Source organism: Osmerus eperlanus, chromosome 13 (assembly GCF_963692335.1).
Source record: "Osmerus eperlanus chromosome 13, fOsmEpe2.1, whole genome shotgun sequence".
NCBI classification, from domain to species: domain Eukaryota; kingdom Metazoa; phylum Chordata; class Actinopteri; order Osmeriformes; family Osmeridae; genus Osmerus; species Osmerus eperlanus.
Genome location: NC_085030.1, coordinates 17,169,986 through 17,193,521, shown reverse-complemented (window position 1 = coordinate 17,193,521; position 23,536 = coordinate 17,169,986). Strand labels below are relative to the sequence as shown.

Below are 23,536 nucleotides of genomic sequence, written 5' to 3'. Positions count from 1 at the left end.
AACATGCTTTTAATTCAAATTCACCCCTGCTACCCAGGGACCAGTGTGACTCAGGGAACACACCTTTCAGTACGGTCTTAAGGAGCGTTACTAGATCATCTGTTTGTGTTGCTACACAGACTGAAGGGACCAGTCTGCTTATAAATAGAAGCACAGTTGTGTGTTTATGCAAGTCACCAGAGGGTTGGCATTAGGCCCTGGGGTTGGCATGGATGTGAACACTCCCCAATTAGATCACCCTAGACCTCCAGGCTGATCCCAGCTGGAGGAGCAGAGGGCAGTCTTGACCACACACACACATCCGCAGACACATCTACACACACACACACACACACACAGCCCGAACCTGACCGGAGTACAACTGAGGAGAAGTTTCTGTCCCCCTGCCTCTCATTCCCCCTAGCTCAATCGCACCAGGGTTTCATCTCTGGCCTTGTTGCTGTCCTACCAGCAGGCTCACCAGCTCCCACAGTAGACCGGGACGAAATGCCCGTTAGCTGAGGTGAGATAAGGTGTTTATCAGGGCTGTAAACACGCTGTACATGCCAGTTCCTCCCTGGTCTGAGGTTACTGGCTTCTGTAAACCCTCGGTGGCAGCAGTCCCACAGCCTGCCTGGGTTTATGACTGACGCAGCACGCAAACCCCCTGCTGCTGTTCAGCCGTTGACCCAACACTTTCAGACCCCACCCCCAGCCAGGGAAGACCCCACCCCAGCCCCAGCCAGGGAAGACCCCGCCCCAGCCAGGGAAGACCCCACCCCCAGCCAGGGAAGACCCCACCCCAGCCCCAGCCAGGGAAGACCCCACCCCAGCCCCAGCCAGGGAAACCCCACCCCCAGCCAGGGAAACCCCACCCCCAGCCAGGGAAACCCCACCCCACCCCCAGCCAGGGAAGACCCCACCCCCAGCCAGGGAAGACCCCAGCACCAGCCAGGGGTGACCCAGCAGGTGTGCTTGCCTGGTGGCAGCCATGTGTCTGAGGTTGGTCGGGGCACGAGCCCAGAGATTAGTCCTTAGTTGGCCGCCTCATCAACATTCCTGCTGCCCCGGTGGCTTAATTTTCCTCAAGGAGAATTCTTCAGATGCCTGACATGTTGGGCTTAATGGGCCCTCTGCACACGCTCTCTCATTCTTTCTCTCTCTCTTTAGTGAGATTTGTCTCTCACCACATCTGCCTTCTCTAGCTTTCTCTTTCCTTCTCCTTTCACACTCACTTTTACTCTGTACATCTCTGTATATTTAGGCAAAAAAACTTAAAGGTTGAAAAAAAAAAACTCTACTGTACTCCATTGTACTCTGCTCTGCTTTACTCAGTTTTAGGCTTCTCAATACTTATTTTCTTATTAAAATCTGTTATGGATGAGACATGGAGACGCACGCACACGCTTTCACTCTTAACTCACAAAAAAGTGAGTATAATTTAGCATGTAGTGTTTAGCATGTGCCAAACTGCCTGTGTCGTCCTCCAGCCTGGCCTGGCCACCCAGATGATGACCGCAGCTGAGGAGCGCCCCTGGCTGTGGGTGGTGTATGTTCTCACTGTGGCCCTGCCCCTGGTCCTCATCATCTTCTTCTGCTGCACCGGCAAGGTGAGGACGCCTGCTGTCACACACTCATACACACACGCTCACACTCTCTCATACACACGCTCACACTCTCTCATACACACGCTCACACTCTCTCATACACACACTCACACTCTCTCATACACACACTCACACTCTCTCATACCCACGCTCACACATATGCTCATACACTCTCTCATAAATACATGCTCACACACTCTCCACTCTCATACACACATGCTCACACAGTTCTGACTCGGGGCAGTTGAGACAGCAGCAGCTGACCTTCTCTGATCATGTAGCAGCACTGATGTGGCGGTAGTGACTCCTGACAGTGACTCCTCCAGCCTCGTCTGGATTCAGCTTCCAGCTGGTTGTCTCTGTAGTGGTGTTGCTAGTGGTGTTGCAGCTGACACCTTCTCATGTTCTTGTCATCTGACAGAAGAAGACTCCTGCGGCGGTGGCGGACTACAAGAAGACCGACGAGCCCCAGCCTGACGTGAAGGAGGAAGAGGAGGAAGAGGTGGAGAAGGAGGAGAAGATTGAGGCAGACCAGGCCAAGGAAGACAAGAGCCTGCCAGGTCAGCACCACACAACCTTCAGGACTTCTTTCTCTTTTTGAATACTCCTGTGGTGTATTGTCTTACATTTAGTCATTTAGCAGACGCTCTTATCCAGAGCGACTTACAGTAAGTACAGGGACATTCCCCCCGAGGCAAGTAGGGTGAAGTGCAAACCATGGTGTCACTTCCTGTCTCACATGGGCGGGGTTCTTTTCTTTTTTCGAATGTTAGCGGAGAAGAAGAGTGATGCAGAGGACAGCCCAGCAGAGAAGGAGGGGGAGGAGGAGGAGGAGGAAGCCAATAAGGAGGAAGATGATGAGGAGGAAGATGAGGCTGCAGCTGGAGAGGTCAGTGATCACATGGAGCATGACGAGAACACATTGACAATTTAACATAGTAAGTGTTTGATGTAAATGATTCTAGAGGGAGGAGACTTTTGTGGTTAAGAATGTAAACATCTGTGGGCGCCCTGGGAGCTTGCTGGATAAGTGGGCTGAGGCCTCACAGCGGACTGCGTGCAAATCCGCCGCATTTTCTCTCCCTATCTCTCTCCCTTTCCTGACACACTTCACTTAGGAAACTATAATAAAGCATGAAAAATGCCCCCCCAAATCTATCTTTAAGAATGTAAACGCCTGTTCCTGATGGCTGCCTCCTTCTTCTTAGAAACTAGATGAGGATGTCCTGAGAAGGTCCCCCAGGAACCGTGTCAGAAAGGACTGATGTGGCTGTTCCTACCATCCTGGATGTCTGGTGTCAACCAACAGCCCCAACCACACCCCTACCTCCCCCCAACCACACCCCTACCTCCCCCCAACCACACCCCTACCTCCCCCCAACCACACCCCTACCAACCCCCTCCCTCCCTCTCCCCAAGACGACAGCATCGGACAGCGCTCCATCTCGTCAGGATCAACAAAAAACTATTCTGACCAACACGGATGAAGATGATAATGGTTCCAAGTATGATGAAGACGGATGAGTCTAGAGTAGAAAAAAAGGGCTTTTTCGGAAGAATATATATATATAGAAGAAAATCTACTTCCCATGCCATTCCGTACAGTGTGAGCAGACCATAAACCCCCCCCCCCCCCCCCCCCATCTCCTGTAATCTCCTCCCAGACCAACCACCCTGGCCCCCTCGCTCTAGCTAGTGAACCCAGCCTGCAGATAACTATCCCGTATTTATCAAGAAACGTCAAGGGCAAACAACAGCTTGTGAGTTTAGAAACCCCTCTCCACTACTCAATGTTCACGTTGCTTGGTCCGGTCCAGTTGTATCAGTCCCGTTTGTATGTATCAGAGGGGTAGGTAAAGGGTAGCATGAGCATTTCTGTCAAGGGAGGAAAAACAAAACCCCCAAACAAACATGGACCTGGGGTCTCTCAGCGTGCTCCTCTAATTTCGTATTTTCTCGTGGCTGTAAGACGTCACAGCCATGCATGAGTCTCCTTGATGTTTCCATTCCACTTGGCTTCCAAAGCATTGTCATCTGAATAACTGTGTGTTCTGGTTGTAGAGGTACCCTCTTGAGTTTCATACAAACATGGCAGGAAGTGGAGGATTCTACTGCACACGCTCAGAACCCGAGGGCAGGTGAATGAGCAGGAAGAGGAGGAGATTGCCATAGCGGGCTTTTAGTAGGTTAGAATATGCAGCCTTACAGTCCTAGAGAGCAACATTTGCCGAATGTTCTTTTTTGTGTGTGAATGTACCGTGAGTCCTTTTTTTTTTAATACTATGTACATGGCTTTTGTTTTTCTAAACATCTTTGATTCCATAACTGTTTTATTTTCTCTGGTCTCGATGTATAATGTAGTGTAACTGTACAGTAACGTGTGTCTGTGGAGAATGAAGAGAGAAGTAGCCGATACCAGATTGAGTGGGAGGGAGGGAGGGAGAGAGGATGGTGTTTGAGATGACAATTAATGTTGGCAGGGTTCAATGTAGACAAGTTTGTTAGACTGGTGACCTCGCTGTGGCTGACTCATGAGCAAACTGATAACACATTAATCCCGGTTCAGCCCATGTAGCCTGCACCCTCATTGGTGGAATGACCCAGTCCCCTGCCCACGTATTGGTAGATGAGTAAGCACATCCTGTGACAAGGTTTCCTGAAGGTAAAGACGGGAAGTAGTGGTGGGGAACTGGGACATGACAGATTTTCCTCTTCTGTCCAACGTTCTTTTCTATTAAAGTTTGACTATTTTTTTTCAAACGAGTCATCAACGAATATTAAAAGGATCTCAGGGTGTCATAAAAGCCTCCCTCCTTTTTCACTGTGACGTACGTGGACTCCTCGTGGCCTAGCCCGTACGGCGTGTAAAAGATGCCAGTGGGGAACACTGGGTCTCAACTACCTACGGGGTCCCAGTTAGAAGCCCTCTTCAAAGTAGAAGCCAGATTCGCTTCCTAAAGAGTCGAAAGAGTTGGCACTTATCAAGGTAGAGAATTTCAATGTCATGACAGAAATCATTTTATATTTTTTTCCTAGTGTGATCAGGGCCCGGTGGTGTCTATGGTTTGGCAACATACCCAAGCGCTTCTTCACGTCTGTGTTGTGATGTCTCTGAGTAAGCAAAGTGAAAGGGGATTGGTCATTCCACTGACACACTGCATGTGATTGGGTGGTGAGTGTTACGTATCCGCATGAGTGCAGTTGATTAGTCGTTAATTTACAGGGGGTCGAGGAACTACGGTAGAATTTGCTATGATGTTACTTACAAAACAGAAATAAAATAGATTTGACTAAGAGATTGGAGGTTGGACATGTGTGTTTCTGTATGTGTGTCGTGTGGGTTTCCTCCTTGGGTGAAGAGGCAAATTCAGCTTCAGTCTCAATCAGATGTAGGTCTTTCTCTCTCTTTCCTCCTCTTGAAATATGGCCTGTTTTCACAGGGTGTACTCAAGGTCAATAGATTCTGTTGTAATCTGAGACTTCAGATTTTTCAGTGTTTTTGTTTGTACTATTGTTGTATCATCCCTATGAAGAGGGGCTGTGTTTTTAATGTGACGACCCTTTTTCAAACAACCAATCTTAACAAATTGCATTTATTTTTTGTGATGTAGTAATCAGAGAATAGGAAATGTCCTCAACTTTTTACTAAAGAATGTAACATATTAATTTAGCAGACACTCATCCAATGTATAGCACAGGGGAATCTGAACCTGCAACCACATATCTCCAAGAAAGTGCTCTAACCAGTGAGATTTACCCTCCTCGATTCCAGAATTATAGACTAACGTTTTAGTCACTAAACAGTGCTGTAATTCAAACACAAACGTTTAGGTTTTATGTAGGTAAACACTATGGAGAATTACAACCGGTTTCTTTTCAAATCTTGCACAATCGAGAGTAGATGACGGTAGAGATTTTATTTAACATGATGAGACTGTCTCAAACTGCTGGCTTGTAACAGGCTCGGGTCGTGAATAGATGTGTTCAGACAGATGAGTTATCGATGTGTATCTTTAAGGCAGTCATTACGAATGGGGACGCCATTTGTTTTGATCAATAAAAAACGATTGCCCGATCCAACTTACATCCATGAGATGATTTTTTTTCTCGTAGTTTCTACCATTGTGTATGTCACAGGCGAGATGGGTATAATTCCTTGATAATGATGTAGACTAACCTCAGATTCCTAAAAGTATTTAAAAGGTTTCTGTATTTACAACATTTTTGCAAAGACTATATCCATATTAACATACGATGTAACCGTTTTAATCGGCTTTTAAGTAGTTTTAACTAAAGTTACTAAACATGTTACCTTAAAGTTTGATTTTCTAGTGTTTTACCATGTATAACGGTCAATAAATCTGAGAATATCCCTCACAAAATCAGGAAGGGTTATGGCAGGTGATTGTTTGAGCCTGCATCAAGCAAATAATATCAACAATATGGACAAGCAAGATTAGCATATCTAAAATGTGCCGTGGTTTAACTGATAAGTCCTTAATGGACCACATTCCAATAGTGCCAACATTGTCACTACTGAGAATACAAGTTTGGAAACGTGTACACACGTTTCACACACACAAACATGTTTTACCATCAACGATGTGAAGGAATATTAGGGACCCTACCCTATTCCTTCATGGAGACGGTGACACGAATGTCTGGGTAACGCCTCTTGTGTCGATAGGAAACGAAAAGGTTGAGGGGGAAAAAACTTGAACCAAAATGGCGACGAAGATATGCCTGTCTATTGGAAAACAATAGAAATATCAAAGGGGGCAGAGTTGGATTATTGTATGTCGTTGCACTTTGGTATTTGCCAAACAAAAGACCAAGGACCACCGTCGGTTAGTCTATAGTTACACGTGGACAACTTAAATGTATTTATTTAGCTAATCAGAATATCATGCTTTGTTAGGGTAGGCTAGCTAGCTCAGGCAGGCTAGCGCACATCCGTAGCAGCTCGAGCTGGTGTTAGCAGCGCGAGCCAGGCGGTGTCTCGGGGATCAGCTGTTTGCTCGCTCGCGAACACCTCAGCATTTCGTTAACTAAGTTAACACGCGGCGTTCTCCCAGTACTCATTGACACACTTTTGTGAAGTGTTGTTGCACAGAAGTATAGGAAATGTAAAGTATCTGATTTACTCTGTCCAAGTTAGCTTGATTACTAATCGTGGAGACTGAGCTAACTTTAGTAGCCAGAGCTGTGGAACCAGCCAGCGTTACTCGCTCTGCTAGCTAACTTTTAGCCAACTAACTTTCACCATGAGATTGGTGTGTTGCATGTAGCATTAGCCAGCATTCGGAGTAAAAGTTGGGTAAGTGAATAGAAAGATTTTCATTCAATTATTGTCGCACCTGCTATTAATCTCATTCAAATGTTGGACCTTGTGGTTTCATGTTAAGGGACGGTTAGTAACTCGTTGCTTGTTGAGTAGCTGAACAGTGTGAAAGTTCGGATCTTTTGTTGCTCGCTTTCCAACTTTATTTAGCCAGAGGAATGTAACTAGCTGTCTAGCTTACGTTAGCTGGCAAGTTTGTGCTAACAATGTAGTTTCATCGGCTATCTAGCAAGCATATCATCGAGACTAATAACTGACAACATGTTTTAGTATATGGCAATTAAATTGCACCGGTTGTTTTTCTCGTTTCATTAATATTCATTGTTGCTGCGATTTGTTTTCGGACTTACTAGCCAGTACTGACAGGCCCCTGTTCTCGGTTGAGATATTTGAAGGGTTTGGCCAGGATGCAACACACACAGCTCGGCATCTTCTGTTATCGCAATGGTTAAATTAGAACTTCCCTCGCTGCCTTCTTACATGCGTTTTCCCAATACAAGTGTGTTGTGAAAATAGGCCAACATTAGCAAGACAAAGGTTGACTCCATGGCAGTGGCAGATCAGTCTTTGTAAAGGGGTAGGGGGTGTAAACGCCCACACTGAAAAGGAGCGAATTCAGCATTTTATCCGGACTGCCGAAACCTGAGTCCAGAGTTTACAACAGTCTTTATTGATGATGGCGGATTTTGTTGTGCCGCCGCCGCGACACAGCGCGGTGATGGAGCGGCTCCGCCGTCGAATCGAGCTCTTCAGGCGGCACCACAACAGCTGCGAGAACCGATACCAGAACACGGCGATGGAGCGTCTGGAGTTGGAACGACAGCAGACCTTTGCACTGCACCAACGCTGCCTGCAAACTAAGGCCAAGCGGTCTAGTAAGCACAGACAGCCACAACCAAATTCAGACCAGGCTCTTCAGAGAGGGCACACGACCGGTGGCAGTAACGCAGAGCAAGGGGACGGCGCAACACCGGGAGATCAGAACCGAAACAGCACTTTGATTGCGGTGAGTGACCACAACTGTGATTTAAGGGGCGGATGTGTGAAAACACCGGATAACAGTGCTCACGTGAAAACCGAAAATAACTGCTCTGATGTACTTCAACGTTTTGCATTAATGTGGTGCTTTTCGTGGTTGGTGATTTTTAAAGTGAGGTTGGCCAGTGAATGCAGAACCGTTTGCAGCAGTGCTTGTCACGGAAGAGAAGCAGAGTAGTAGCCAGTAACATGCGTGCTCCAGAGCGCGTGCTGGGCGCTGTCACATGATCTCAGTGTTGTGCTTTATTCTCGACAGTCTCTGGTTTTCTGCAGCACAATAGTCCCGCAGCCGTCATCCAGATTCCTCGCAATTTCACCCAATATTACACTGAATAGCCCCGATAGCGCCAGACAATGAGTGCATTGTATGTAGAAGTGAGAAAGTAAAATATAATGTCACTTTGTTTATCGTACTCTGAAGAATGCAGACACGACACTTTCGGATGCCATCTGAAATGATTTAATATTAAATTTTATATTTTAGTGTGTCTGTCATTGTCAACGCTGAAGTTCTCCACATGTTCTCAAGTGGGATAAACAAAAAATATAACTGTCAGTAAGTTTCCAGAGCTAAGGCCTTCTCATTCTAGTGGGTAAAACTCAGCAGCACAAACCGGTTGTACATGTCATTTATATGTAGCTATAATCTAAACATAAAACGTTAAGTATACAGAACAATTAAAAATCCACAATTTACAGGTTGTTAAAGACATGTAGTGTATCCCTCTGTAGGATGTGAGACAGTGAGAATCACCTGTTGAAATGTGGGTTGCCCAACCCAACTCCCTGCCCCTCCCATCGCAGTGAGCCTTGGTGTTGCTCAACACGGGGCTCGGCTGACGTGACTCCATCCCACAGAGATGACTCAGGAGTATTAGAAGACCTCCCCCGGCCCCCTGCTCTGACTCAGCAGTAACCTTTCCTGGTGCTGCCAGAGCCAGGCTCTGCTGTTTCTCCTCCGTTTCTCCCAGGCTCAGGCGTTCTGAATGTTTATGTCTCGAAAGTGGCGAAAGACCGCGGCAATCTTGCCACAGAGTGAACTCTGTGTGTGTGGTGAACGGTGTAGGATGGCTGATACGGGTCTGGACTTTGCGGCGCTCGCCGGAGAGAGCGTACCTGTCACCCGGCTTGTTAGCAGCTCTGCTCCGACCGGTCTGACGCGCGCAGGCTTAAAGGAGCTCTGCTCCAACCGGTCTGACGCGCGCAGGCTTAAAGGAGCTCTGCCTTATCGTCCCACTGTGGATCTGCTGCTCTGCCCTCCGAGCCTCCACTCCCTCTCTTCCCACAGAGCAGAGGCCCATTGTGGGGGGGGGGGCAGGGCTGGGGCAGGGTTTAGGGGGGGCTCGGGGAGGGGTAGGTGGGGGGGGGGCTTCAAAGAGCGAGACAACGGTCTTTTGCCGGGCCCGGGAAAGAATTCGGCACGCTCCCCTCTCCCCTCCGTGGCCCTGCCACTAGCTCTTTGTTGTGGGGGTCCCACCACCCATACACATGGTAATTAGTTTCATGTGGCTTCGGGTCTCTGGTGGTGGTGGTGGTAGCTGGAGGGGAGGTGGAGGGGGGGAGACGGGCAGGGAGAGAGAGAGAGATAGGCAGTGGGAGAGGGAGAGAGAGGGTGGGGGTGGAGTGAAGAGGAGGGGGAGGCTGGAAGACAGAGACCAGTTTTTCAGGTTCATAAAGCTCTAAAGTGAGTCGCCAAAGTTTTTCTAGCTCCGCTGTGGGGGAGTGCAGGGTTAGAGTCGAGGCCAGGGCAGGGGTTAGAGTCGAGGCCAGGGCAGACACCCTAGTCTTTCTCCGGCCTCTAACTCCCACCTCTGAGAACGACGTATTAAACAGCCTTGTTGTAGGAGTTTGTTTTTGTGGAGATGCACGTACCAGGTCTGATGAAACGACCAGAGCATCTGCTCTGAGTGTCGTCTCACAGGAGGACAGAAATATCTCCTGGATCTGCCCCAACTGTGGAGAGCTTCCCTGAGCCCAGTTATTATTGGAAACCACTTAAATTGTGTCATGACACGATTAATAGGCGAATTACCAGAATTCTCTTTTAAACGTGGTGAATATGCGCACAATTTTTAACCGGTAACTTCATAGGAACGTAATGAAACGCTGTATATCTCTTTTATACGTTTTTCTTTTGCGTTAGATTACTGGTGAAAGTTCACCAGCACGCAAGTTCAAAACTTGCGTGCTGGTGAACTTTCACCAGTCCTCGTGTGGTCTGAATGTTGCTGTTTGACTCACCTGCCTCGTGTACTGGTCCTGTGGCTCTCAGCCAATAAAGGGAAGAGATCTCAGCAGAGGGAAGAGATCTCAGCAGAGGGAAGAGATCTCAGCAGAGGGAAGAGATCTCAGCAGAGGGAAGAGATCTCAGCAGAGGGAAGAGATCTCAGCAGAGGGAAGAGATCTCAGCAGGGGGAAGAGATCTCAGCAGAGGGAAGAGATCTCAGCAGAGGGAAGAGATCTCAGCAGAGGGAAGAGATCTCAGCAGGGGGAAGCAGATACGTAATTGCCTTCTCAAGTTTGTGTCTGATGGATCCTTATGTGACCATTCAGTAACAGCCCCACCCCCAGCTCTCCCATCTGACTGGGAATCCTAGAATTTTTTTGTATAATCCTACATGTCGATATAATAATACTTTTACATTACAAATGTGTGTGTGTGTATGTATTAACGTGTTAGCAGTGAGAGTTAAAAATACTTTTACATTACAAATGTGTGTGTGTGTGTATATATCCATGTGTTAGCAGTGAGAGTGTGTGTAACGGTGTGTGTGCTCTCCCCAGCTGCAGGAGACAGTTCGGAGGAAGCAGGAGAGCTCTGTCTCCCCGCTGGGACGAGACCAGGTCAACGGCTACAGCGACGGCTACCCCCCTTCCAAGAAGGCCTGCCTGGACAACGGCATCTCCACCTTGCCCCCCCGCTCCCCCCTGGACAGCAAGCAGGGCCTGGGCGTGGACGCCCTCCTACCCAACGGTAACCATGGCACCAACAGGAAGCCCGGGGGCCTGGTGGGTGGGGCCTCGGAGCAGGAGTTCAGGCTGAAGGAGATGAAGCAGGAGCCGGTGGATGATGTGCTCCCATGCATGCTCCCAGGAGGAGGGCCTGGCAGCAACCTGTTCCCCGACCTCAACCTCAACGAGCAGGAGTGGACTGAGCTGATGGAGGAACTCAACCGCTCGGTGGCCTACGAGGACATCCAGGACATCCTCAACGACGGCTTCGACGACCGCAAGGATCCGCCGGAGCTGGGGTCCGGGAGCGCGGGGGGCGGGATCTCTGGCCCCTCCTCCCAGGGCCTCCTCCCTCCAGACCTGGCCTGCGTCAAGTCAGAGTTCTCCCCGGTGTCGGCTGCCTTCGAGCAAGACTCCCGCACCGCCTCGCCCCACGTCAGACCCACCTCCTCCGGGCCTCCAGTCCACACCACCAACTCCCCCGCCACCGCCACATCCTCCAAGGCCTCTTCCCCGGGCCTGCCCCAGCCCCTCTCCCAGCCTCCCCCCCCCTCCCGCCAGCCCCTCTCCCAGCCTCCCCCACCCTCCCGCCAGCTCCCTCCCCAGCCCCACCTCCTCCCTCCCGGCCCCGTCTCCAAGGACCTGTCCCCCGCTCAGCAGCTCCAGCAGTTGGCAGCCCAGCAGCAGAGAGCTCAGCAGATCCAGAACCAATTCCAGCACCAACAGGCCCAGAAACAGCAGCAGCAACAACAGCAGCAGCTCCAGTCTTCCAAGTTCCACCCTGCTGGACCTCATCCTCACACGCCGTCCTGGCCCGCCACCACCAACCCGTCCCAGACCCCCCTGGGGCCCGCCTACGGCCTGGAGAAGCCTTCCAGCCCCTCCCTCTACCCCCAGGACTTCCCCAGCAACCCCAAACAGCTCATGATGCCAGGCCAGCCCAACAAGGGGTCCCCTAAGGCCGGGGCAGGGGGGGCAGGGGGCTACCTGCAGCCTAACATGTTGGGGCACCCCACCCCGGGGGCCCCTCTCAGCCACCCTGGGTCTGCGGGGGGCCAGGCCCCGTCCTCCATGCTGAACTACAACAACACTAAGCCCCTGTCCCACTACGAGGCGGGGGCCTCTGGGCCCCCCCGGGGGCCCCCCAACACCCAGAGCCAGAACAAGGCAACTCTGCTGTCTCTCCTTCGCCAGCAGCAGCAAATGAAGCAGAAAGCAAGCCTGGCCTTCTGTCCCCACGCTCAGGTGAGACTCCCTGACCTCACCTCCCTGACCACACACACTTACCTGACCACACACACCTCCCTGACCACACACACTTACCTGACCACACACACCTCCCTGACCACACACACTTACCTGGCCACACACACCTCCCTGACCACACACACTTACCTGGCCACACACACCTCACCTGACCACACACACTTACCTGGCCACACACACCTCACCTGACCACACACACTTACCTGGCCACACACACCTCACCTCCCTGACCACACACACTTACCTGGCCACACACACCTCACCTGACCACACTTACCTGGCCACACACACCTCACCTGACCACACTTACCTGGCCACACACACCTCACCTGACCACACTTACCTGGCCACACACACCTCACCTGACCACACTTACCTGGCCACACACACCTCACCTGACCACACTTACCTGGCCACACACACCTCACCTGACCACACTTACCTGGCCACACACACCTCACCTGACCACTAGGAATGGGCGATATAAACGATATGCAATATAAATGATACAAAATTGGCCTACGATAGAGATTTTAATTCTATTGCACTATCGCGATAATGCATGTAGGACGCAATCTACCCATGAAATTTAGAGCCACGAGCTGCAACGTATCATCGTATTAATCATCTTGAGTAGCTATGGCTTAAAGTTAAAGCTGGTGAAAAAGACCGGTGCAACATCCATTATTTGGACTTGATTCGGATTTAAGCCGTCCGACGAGCATCAGCAAACTACTGGGGGGGGGGGGGGGGGGGGGGTCGTTACACAGAACGTTACACATAACTTTTTTTTTTAAATAAATATATATGTATTATATCCTCTCCTACTCTTTCTTAAAGGCCTAGCGAATCTATGTCTTTCTCTCCCTGACCCTGTCTTTCTGCTTGAGCAGCAATGGTTGAAGCCTCAAAATATTGTAAACAATTTCTGCATATATGCAGGTAGCAACGCTAGTGCTAAATAAGTATTTAGCTGGTCAACTTTCCTAGACTCGTAGCTACGGTAGCCTACTAATGCTGAAGGCTCGCTGATATCGCATAGTGTCGTTGCTAGCGTGTGCTGACGTTGTGACTGTGTGTGCGCGTGTATGTGAGAGACGCGCGAGTGACAAAGAGACGGTGGGAGAGCAGGGAAAGGAAATGCAGCTGAACGAATACGCTGCTTGCTTTAAACAGCGTTAAAAATAATAATAACGAAACGTAATATGTGGCTGCCGGTGTTGATTCTGTGGCGCACCTCCACAAATTAGTCTATGTGTGGGAAACTGGGGGTCTATGTAACCTGTTCTGAAATGGTTCTATTATAATTTATATATCGTGATACATATATCGTTATCGCAAGAGGCTGCAATGTATATCCCAATATGGATTTTAGGCCATATCGCCCATCCCTATTGACCACACTTACCGCCATCCTCCAGAGAGATGGTTTAATTGGTATCAACCTTCGGTTCACACAGGTCAAACAAACAGGACTGGCTTGATGTTTGTCTTGGATGACAAAACAACCACTAGTCTAGATTAGGATGTTGACCAGAGACAATGGATGTGGATTGCCTGCATTAGCATCATAATATTTGTTTACACTAATTACCATTAGTGAAGTAGATTGTGGATTGGACTCTCCAACGACACGTAAAGGAAATGGGCATAGAGAAACTAAATTATCCCAAATTCAGGGATCTTCCTCTCGACATTAATCATAACCAGATGGATGTTGGTCTCACAGCAGTTCATAACTGGTAGCTGAAGTTATGTCCTTGTTTTGTCAACATGAGGAGTCAGACTGGAGCAATGTGTTCATCTTGAATCACCACAATGCGTATTTCATGTTGTCGCAGTTTGGTTTTATTAATATGCCATATTGATTGTGTATAAACGGCGTACACTCCAGTACTGGTTATACACACGGACAAAAAGTTTTTGTATGACTGAATGTACATCCTTTGTTTTGAGTGTATGTTTGTGGATGGTCTATTTTTTATTTTTTTTTGTCTCTGCAAGTCTGGCATGGGCCCCACAAGTGTGTGTGTGTGTGTGTGTGTGTGTCTGTCTGTCTGGGTCAAGCAGCTGGTTGCTAAGGAGCTGGCGTGCAGACTCTCACGGGGGTTGGTGTGTGTGTGTGTGTGGGGGGGGGGGGTACCACGACAAAGCAGCCTTTCATGCATCCCCCCCTCCTCCTCTCCCTCCTCTCTCTCTCTCAGCTCTCCTGTCCTGACCAGGGTATTTTCAGCCCAGCCCCCCCCCCTCCCCGTTCTCTCTCTATTTAAATATAGCTGCTTCTCTCTCCCATAAGGGGGTCTCTTCTCTCGCGAGACACTGTCCGATCCCTCCTCTCTTTCTCTCCCATCTCTTCCTCCTCCTCCTCTCCCCTGTCTGTTCCGTTGCTCCCCTGTCTGTTCCCCTGCCCTCCTCCTCTCCCCTGTCTGTTCCCTTGCTCCCCTGTCTGTTCCCCTGCTCCCCTGTCTGTTCCCCTGCCCTCCTCCTCTCCCCTGTCTGTTCCCCTGCTCCCCTGTCTGTTCCCCTGCTCCCCTGTCTGTTCCCCTGCTCCCCTGTCTGTTCCCCTGCTCCCCTGTCTGTTCCCCTGCTCCCCTGTCTGTTCCCCTGCTCCCCTGTCTGTTCCCCTGCTCCCCTGTCTGTTCCCCTGCTCCCCTGTCTGTTCCCCTGCTCCCCTGTCTGTTCCCCTGCTCCCCTGTCTGTTCCCCTGCTCCCCTGTCTGTTCCCCTGTCTGTTCCCCTGTCTGTTCCCCTGTCTGTTCCCCTGCTCCCCTGTCTGTTCCCCTGCTCCCCTGTCTGTTCCCCTGCTCCCCTGTCTGTTCCCCTGCTCCCCTGTCTGTTCCCCTGCTCCCCTGTCTGTTCCCCTGCTCCCCTGTCTGTTCCCCTGCTCCCCTGTCTGTTCCCCTGCTCCCCTGTCTGTTCCCCTGCTCCCCTGTCTGTTCCCCTGCTCCCCTGTCTGTTCCCCTGCTCCCCTGTCTGTTCCCCTGCTCCCCTGTCTGTTCCCCTGCTCCCCTGTCTGTTCCCCTGCTCCCCTGTCTGTTCCCCTGCTCCCCTGTCTGTTCCCCTGCTCCCCTGTCTGTTCCCCTGCTCCCCTGTCTGTTCCCCTGCTCCCCTGTCTGTTCCCCTGCTCCCCTGTCTGTTCCCCTGCTCCCCTGTCTGTTCCCCTGCTCCCCTGTCCGTTCCCCTGCTCCCCTGTCCGTTCCCCTGCTCCCCTGTCCGTTCCCCTGCTCCCCTGTCCGTTCCCCTGCTCCCCTGTCCGTTCCCCTGCTCCCCTGTCCGTTCCCCTGCTCCCCTGTCCGTTCCCCTGCTCCCCTGTCCGTTCCCCTGCTCCCCTGTCCGTTCCCCTGCTCCCCTGTCTGTTCCCCTGCTCCCCTGTCTGTTCCCCTGCTCCCCTGTCTGTTCCCCTGCTCCCCTGTCTGTTCCCCTGCTCCCCTGTCTGTTCCCCTGCTCCCCTGTCTGTTCCCCTGCTCCCCTGTCCGTTCCCCTGCTCCCCTGTCCGTTCCCCTGCTCCCATGTCCGTTCCCCTGCTCCCCTGTCTGTTCCCCTGCTCCCCTGTCTGTTCCCCTGCTCCCCTGTCTGTTCCCCTGCTCCCCTGTCCGTTCCCCTGCCCTCCGTTCCCCCCTCCCTGACTCATCTTTGTTTTGTGGCATGGATGGACCTAAAATATCCCCCAGCCCGCTCCACAGCCCAGAGACTTGGGCTCTCCAGCCAACTTTCCACCGCTCCCTCTGGAGAGGTGCTTCCTGGCTCCAAAGCTCCAGTACTGTTGGGCAGTAGGAGCAGAGATGCAGGCTGATTATTCCCTTTTAAAACTGTCAGACAAGCAGCCTAAACCTTTCCTTACTCTGAGAAAGCAGTGCTGTTTCGAGGTTAGACTCGATGCACGTTTGTAGCAAATGTAAACCACTTAGGGATCTATCGATGAATCTGTGTTCCCCACAGGTTCCAATCAACCGATTCAATCAACAGGCTTGATTTGATTTAGCCTACAATTTATTGTTGACCTCTTTTTTAACTAACTAACTTCTGTCCCTGTGCCCCCTGGTGGCTGTGTCCTGTAACAGCATCCTTTCCATGTCCCCCAGCAGGACCAGGCCTCCTACCCTGCTGCCCCCCAGGGCCCCGGGCCTGGCAGCTCCATGCCCCAGCCACCAGGGGGCAGCATCATGCAGCCCAACCACGGCAACCCGGCCTTCCTTAGCAACCCTGCTGCAGTTCTGAAACAGCAGCATCACCAGCAGCAGCAGCAACAACAGCAGCAGCAGCTGCAGTTCCTCCTGAGCCAGAGACAGCAGCAACAGATGATGGCTGAACAGGTGAGGGGTCAAGAGGTCAAAGTTCATGGCTGGCTTAGGCAGACTATGGTAGAGTGCTCATCAAGTACTCATCATCAATGATGCAAAAAAAAAGTGTTATTTTCCCCCCAATTTCTTTTTTTTCAAACCTTAAGAAAAGATTGCGAACCTTTATTTATTTGTTTATATAACATTTTTACCTTTCAAAACTTTTTGTAACTTTACTTTTTAAACCTTTCAACCTTTTTTTTTTTTAAACTTTTTTCTACATTTATTTTATACGACGGCATATTAGGGCCACTGTAGGAGCTGGAGGGGGGCGATATTCCAAGATTCAAGTCGTAAATTTGCGAGAAAAAATCAGAATTATACTTTTCAATAGGATTCAGCAATAAGGAAATAGGCTACTCCTGATTTTAGCCCAGAATCACCAGATTGTAATAAGCATTCGGACTTTGAAAAGACATTGCCGTGATTTGGGCCTATTCAGAAGGAAAAATAATAGGCCCTACTTATTTGGATGAGGTGATGGCTTTTGTGCATCAAGAACTACCATGCAAAGTGAAGCGATTAGTTTTTTTCTCGCAAATTTGTGACTTTAATCTCGGAATATTACCCCCCCCCCCCCCCCCTCCGGCTCTGATTTTCTTTTTTACCCACACTGGCCCTAATACCCCCCTCCCCCCTACACTGGCCCTAATTCCCCCCCCCACACACACACACTGGCCCTAATACCCCCCTACACTGGCCCTAATACCCCCCCCCACACACACACACTGGCCCTAATACCCCCCCCCCCACACACAAACACACTGGCCCTAATACCCCCCCCACACACAAACACACTGGCCCTAATACCCCCCTACACTGGCCCTAATACGCCATCGTAGTTTTACAACCTTTCAAAACGTGTTTATTTTTTTTATATATGACTTTCTAAACTTATTTAATTTTGTGTGTGTGTGTGTGTGTGTGTGTGTGCAGGAGAAGCAGCGGCAGCAGCAGGAGCAGCAGCTGCAGAGACACCTGACCCGCCCCCCCCCTCAGTACCACGACCAGCAGACACAGCCCCCCGCACAGAACCCCTTCCAGCAGACACAGGTCTCCCAGTTCCCCGGTACGAGCTACACACACACACTGGTCTGTTCCTATCAGTGTTGTGGGGACGCTTCCCCCAGTAACCCTCTCTGAGCACCTCCTGAAAGGCTGTGGTCTTGTTTGTGTCTGCCGTAACGTGGGCATGGTGTTACGACTGCAGGGTTTCCCGCAGAAAATGTGTTAGTTAAGGTGGTAGGGTGGTGTCAGACCGGGTGGGTGGGTGGGGGGCTGCTTAGGCAATGGGCAGCGTGCGGAGGGAGGGGCAGCGTGCGGAGGGAGGGGCAGCGTGCGGAGGGAGGGGCAGCGTGCGGAGGGAGGGGCAGCGTGCGGAGGGAGGGGCAGCGTGCGGAGGGAGGGGCAGCGTGCGGAGGGAGGGGCAGCGTGCGGAGGGCTGTTTGCTGTGTTGTTGGAGTGAACCTGCTCCCACAGGCATCTGTTTATCTGCATCTCATGCAAATGATGCATCCTGTTGAACTCATTTGAATTACAAACTAGTAACACCGACCCATAGGGTGGAATTGGGCCAGATCAAACAGTCCTTGTCTATAAAGACTGTTTGTTGTGTGTATAGATATCTAGATAGATATGGTTAGGGTTATATCTATTTACATATTTAGAGAGAGAGAGGGAGAATGCTTATCCTCCTATTCCTGTCTCTTTCACAAAGCAGCATTTATGTAAAGTGTGTATGTGTTCACATAAGAGGGATCTCAAATGTCTCTTTTACACAGAATCCAAATCTCTCGTGTCCTTTGATTATATGTGGGGTCAACTGAGTTTGAGCTGAATAGTTTTGGCAGTGCAGAGAAAGTCCATTTTCATAAGCATGGAAACCTTGGTGAAGGTTTTCTGTGTTGAGTTGAGAGATGGGGAAAGAGGGAAGCTTGGTTGCCTTTTAATTAGTTATAGTTCTATTCTCTTACTTCTCTGTTCCCCCTACAGGATCCTCTCAGCCAATGGGCAACGTGGGTTCTTTAGGCGGCCCCGCCCCCGGAACCCAGCGCATGTTCCCCCAGACGCAAAGCATGCTGGGTATGAACATGGGCCAGGGCGGTGGCCCCGCCCCTGGCCCCGCCCCCCCTGCCTCCAGCCAGGCTGACCTGAGCCTCCCTGCATGTGGAGGAGGAGGAGGAGGAGGTATGGATGTCCAGCAGGTTCTCTATAACAGCATGGGGCTGCTGCCCGGCCACCCCTCCCAGCAGAGCGCCCTCCAGAGGCAGGCTGGGGGAGGCATGGGCCCCCCCTACAGACACAGCAGGCTGCCCCAGCAGCCGCAGCACCTGAAGAACCAGCCCAGCGCAGCCCTGCTGAAGCAGCCTCCTCTGGCCAGGGTGCCAGGCTCCCTGGGGGCCATGCCCAGCCCCATGCCCAGCCCCATGCCCAACACCCTGCAGAGTGTCCAGAGCCAGGTGTGGCCGCAGCACCAGGCCATGCCCGCTCAGACGCCCTCCACCAACGGCAGCCTGCCGCCCAACGCCTTCTCCACCCCCAGCTCCTTCCACCTGCAGCAGCAGACTCGCATGCCCAAGATGCCCACCGCCGGCGCCCCCTTTGGCGCAAACACCAACGGGCGCACGATGGGGGGCATGACCCCCGGGCAGCAGATGATGCAGTCAGGCATCGCCCCCCGGCCCGGGCCCAACCCCCAGGGTCTGGGTCTGGGCCCGCCGGTCCAGAGCCAGCAGCAGAACCAGCAGCAGCAGGTGGTTCAGAACCAGGGTGTCCTGCCTGACCTGGGGGTGTTTGGACCGGGGAACCAGGCAGGGAACCGGACGGGCCTGCAGTGTAGCCAGGGTTACCAGGTGACCCGGACAGTCGGTCAACAACCACAGCAACAGCAGCAGCAGCTGTCGTTTGGCTACAGCCCTCGGTCTGGTTTCCCTGGTGACGGGGACCTGGACACGCTCCTTAAGGGCCAGAGCACTCAGGAGTGGATGGACGATCTGGACGAGCTGCTAGCCAGCCACCAGTGAGCTCTCCTGCTGCCTCTCCTGCTGCCTCTCCTGCTGGGGGCTGTGGAGGGACCAGGGCCACACTGAAACATGGGATGAGTCTCAACATGTCCAACAAGCCGTCTGTCGGAGAGAGAGAGGGAGACGAGCCCAGGGAGAGAGGGAGGACCCGGGTGAGGTGTCTAGGTCATGGCCTGTCATGGTTTTGCTGCAACAGCGACCTGGGGGACGAACCGAAGCTGTGGTGGATGACAAATGCTTCTCGACACTGTTCCGACTCAGCTGAGAGCGTTGTTGTGTGTGTGTGTTGAGAGAGTGTGTGTGTACACACCAAGTGTGTAGATGGAACGCTGAGAGCTGCACAGGCTCTGTCAGACCGAGCGTTCTCCAGGACTGGAGAACAGAGAACTTTACTACTACTATAGTACTACTATAATAATACTACTACTACTACTACTACTACTATTACTACTGAACCTGTGGCTCAGTACCAAACCACTGAATCCTGCACACACAGAGGGTACACACGTCCCAAGCCTACCAAAACACCGTAGTCCTTCAGTAGGGGTGTGTTGGACCCACCCTCGCCCTTCCATCATGGTGTGTTTGGGAAAACAAAGGAGGCCTTACGCAAATGATGTATATGAAAATATGCTCAGTTGCAGAGATGGCGTAGTGACACATTCCCCTTTGTTTGTCCACGGACAGAGACAGTGGAGTCTTCATGTGTGGTCAGCGCTCACACTGCTGCAGATGCTGCCATCCCATACTTAACTACCTACAGAGGGTTTATTGGTCACAAACCAACATGCACGATAAAAACCCCTGTTGTCGTCAGTCACCGTGGTGACAAAATATTCAGCATAGATTTCACTCCATCTGACCCTTCCTGAAGCTACTGCTGAACCAGACGGCAGCAGGGTGACTCAGATGTTGGCCTCCACAGATGAGACGTGTCTGCTAAATCTGTGCTAGATATCGTTACCGGATGTCACTTATAACACAAGTGGGCATAGTGTACCACATCCTGTTCAGATAGAAGCCGGGTAGGAGTTCCAAAACGGTTTTAACGTGCGAACCGTTGACTCGTCCAGTGTCAAAGGTCGTTTCCAAGAATCATCATTTCCAAGAGCAGATGGTCTTCACTTGCTTTCAAACACACCCTGATTCTGGAGAGGGTCATCTCTTGTGTCAGAGGATTCTGTACATGTATATAAGTATATTTTTTTGTATGTATGCATTTCCTATTGTTCTGGAGAAGAGATCTTATTTTTATATATTGCACCGGATTTTGTAAGTATTTTATACTTTTTAATATGGTTCTTTGTAAAACAAGAGTATTAAATGTAAATATAGTTCTTTAGAAATGATCTTGTGTCTGCGTGGTCTGTCTTTGTGGATATTGTTTCTCTGCTCTGCTGGTTCAATCGAACACACCCCACTACTGTGGTTCTGCATATCCCTCCCTCCTCTCACTCCCTCCTCTCACTCTCCTCCCTCCCTCCTCTCACTCCCCTCCCTCCTCTCACTCTCCTCCCTCCCTCCTCTCACTCTCCTCCCTCCCTCCTCTCACTCTCCTCCCTCCCTCCTCTCACTCTCCTCCCTGCTCCTCTGTAGCTATGCAGGAACAGGTGGTGTTACTCGCTGCTGTGTCTCTACTGGGGGTGCTGGAACAGGGTAAGCTGCTTGGAACTTGTCCTCTTCCTGATCTGCTCTCAGGGGAAGGTATATGTTTATTAAACTGATGGTTGGTTGTCATTTTCCCTCGTAGCTGACTGTGTTGTAAACTGGCTCTGCCCCAGCTTACTTCTCTCTCCAGGTGATCTACGCCCGGAGGAAGTACTCTGTTCCCCCCCCAGCCACCTCTGGTCACCCAGACTTCGAGAGAGTTCACAGAGCTCAGTAAGCCTTTGTTGTCAGATCAGCCGTTGACCTGCTTGTGTGCCATTCAGAGGAAAAAGGGGAAATGGAGTCGTAATATGTGTTTGTTTGTGTATGCTGTTATGTAGTGTGTGTAAACCAAAAACTAAACTAACTCGCTCGTCTGGTGCACACGGCCATGAAGGTCATGTATGTGTTATGTTATGGGATATGGGAAATACTGTTATGTAACTGTTGATGCGGTTATGGCTGAGGATGTATTGTTTGTTGTCATTGTGACTCAAGGCATTCATGACGCACCGCAGAGTCAGAGTCCAAGTCAGAGTCCAAGACAAATTTCTCTGAGCGGGACAATGAAGTTCATCGTATACTGTGATGTATGCTGTCGTAGTGTGTGTATGCTGTCGTGTGGTGTGTGTGCTGTCGTGTGGCGTGTGTATGCTGTCGTGTGGTGTGTGTATGCTGTCGTGTGGTGTGTGTATGCTGTCGTGTGGTGTGTGTGTGGTGTGTGTATGCTGTCATGTAGTGTGTGGTCTTTTATTATTCAGGGTTAATTCTTCGGAGTACTTTCCCATCTTCCTCACGGTGCTGTGGGTGTCAGGAGTGTTCTTCAGCCAAGGTAGACCACCTGCTCTCCTCGAGGAGAGAACCCATGTTCAACATGGACTTTTACATTTAGACTAGTTTTGTACATGTTAACTTTTTTTGTTGCAGTATTTATATGCATTTGAAATGTATTTATATCACTGAAATGTGCATGATTTCGGTAAAAGTACTTCAAAGCCACAGCATGTAACTGTAAGCTGATATTCCAGGTGTGTCTTCGCTGTGTGGTCTCCTGTACCTGTGTGGACGCTACTGTTACTTCACAGGCTATGCAAAGTCAGCGCAAGGAAGGTGAGGAAACGGAACACTACACTGAGTGTTTGCAGGCCTGACTGCACCTGCACCTTTCAAGTTATTTGGCTTGATGCCGTTAAATAAATAACTAGGCAACATTTTGATAATATATGTTATATAACTAAAGACTTTTCAAACGGAACGCGATTTGCGCTGCGCTCACCGCTGGGTTCACCGAATCCACGCAAATATCTATTTTCCTGATATAGGCTATTGCGCTGTTCGAAAAAATATATTTGCGCGTTTTCGTTAGCGGTTTCAGAGCGCAGTGGTGCCTTTGACGCGTTCTGTCTGAAAGGGCCTTTAGTGCGACTTAAAAAAAAAATGATATCTTCAATAAATGATACCTTCCCTGTGGTTCTCCGCTTCCAGACTGGCCCCGTTGTATTTCAGCGCCAAGGTTCTCTGGGTTCTCATCGTGTTCTCCTCCCTGGGCGTGCTATGCTCGTTGTTCCGGTTCCACCTGGACCTGGACTTGCCCCAGCTGGTTCTGCGGGGTCTCGTGGAGTAAGCGGCACGAGGAACGAAGTTTTGAGATTGAAATACCATGGTGTCATCATAGCCACTACACTAGGTGGCGTCATAGTCTATGTAATGCCTTTTCAGAGTTTTAGATGCGGGGGGGGGGGGGGCGGGGGACTATATTCCTGAAATTATAAAATAGTCTGTTATTGAACTGTCAATTGACTGTCACAAAGGTGTGTTTTATTAAAAGTAAATTTTACATATATAAAACTTGGGAGTATTTTTTTTGTACATTAAGAGGATATTTCATGTAGTTAGTGTGTGTGTGTGTGTGTGTAGAAATTACTAGAATATAATATTATACTTGATAGGAACAGTGAAGTGTGAGTCTCCAACATACACATGGATCACTTCTGTTTTTGCAGTCAAATACCTCCATCCTACCCACTTGTCATGTGGGGGAAATCAGATGGTTTCAGGGCAGGATGGAGACCTCAAAGCAGAGCATCTGGCAGCATTAAAGAGATAATTGGAGTTTGGGGTTTAGGATGAAAAGGAAGGATAAAGTTTGTAAACTGCGTCTGGGTAATGCTTCCAGAGGAATGGTCTGCTCACAGAGGTCTAAAGTCAGTGTTTTGTGGAACGTTTCCCCATTATAACTTCTCTGTGATTCTAATGTAATTGTCCATTATGACGATGAAAGAAAACAGTTCTATTCCATTGCCATGGTAATCTAGTAAGATTCATCAGCAGAGTTGTCTTGTCT

At 50.4% G+C, this 23,536-nt stretch overlaps 3 protein-coding genes across 6 annotated transcripts in view; all 3 read left to right on the top strand.

The window, feature by feature from the left end:
* Nucleotides 1-23,536, top strand: part of canx (calnexin) — a 44,803-nt gene that overhangs the window by 9,614 nt on the left and 11,653 nt on the right. Inside the window, exons 12-15 of one of the 2 annotated variants that reach the window (XR_009932075.1) lie at nt 1,470-1,589; nt 2,008-2,146; nt 2,360-2,475; nt 2,795-2,945. Coding sequence is in view for 1 of the 2 variants with exons in the window: in XM_062477194.1 (XP_062333178.1) it covers nt 1,470-1,589; nt 2,008-2,146; nt 2,360-2,475; nt 2,795-2,851 (432 nt within the window). In the remaining variant the exon portion in view is untranslated. Of the gene's footprint in view, nt 1-1,469; nt 1,590-2,007; nt 2,147-2,359; nt 2,476-2,794; nt 4,883-23,536 lie in introns of those variants that run through there. The other variant, XM_062477194.1, reaches the window with a different exon arrangement.
* On the top strand, nt 6,249-20,894 carry maml1 (mastermind-like transcriptional coactivator 1). Of its 3 annotated transcripts, none has more exons than XM_062477193.1 (6): nt 6,249-7,933; nt 10,756-12,162; nt 16,265-16,495; nt 17,459-17,591; nt 18,515-19,575; nt 19,641-20,894. In XM_062477193.1, exons 1-5 carry the CDS (start codon nt 7,601-7,603, stop codon nt 19,543-19,545), a joined length of 3,135 nt encoding a protein of 1,044 aa, XP_062333177.1. In that variant the 5' UTR covers nt 6,249-7,600; the 3' UTR covers nt 19,546-19,575; nt 19,641-20,894. The 3 variants fall into 3 exon arrangements, with proteins under 3 accessions (XP_062333177.1, XP_062333176.1, XP_062333175.1); XM_062477192.1 differs by having other exon boundaries at nt 6,250-7,933; nt 10,750-12,162; nt 16,268-16,495; XM_062477191.1 differs by having other exon boundaries at nt 6,250-7,933; nt 10,750-12,162.
* Nucleotides 21,071-23,014, top strand: ltc4s (leukotriene C4 synthase). The gene is made up of 5 exons (XM_062477200.1): nt 21,071-21,201; nt 21,327-21,426; nt 21,954-22,024; nt 22,221-22,302; nt 22,678-23,014. The coding sequence occupies exons 1-5, from the start codon at nt 21,144-21,146 to the stop codon at nt 22,814-22,816; spliced, it is 450 nt and encodes a 149-aa protein (XP_062333184.1). The 5' UTR covers nt 21,071-21,143; the 3' UTR covers nt 22,817-23,014.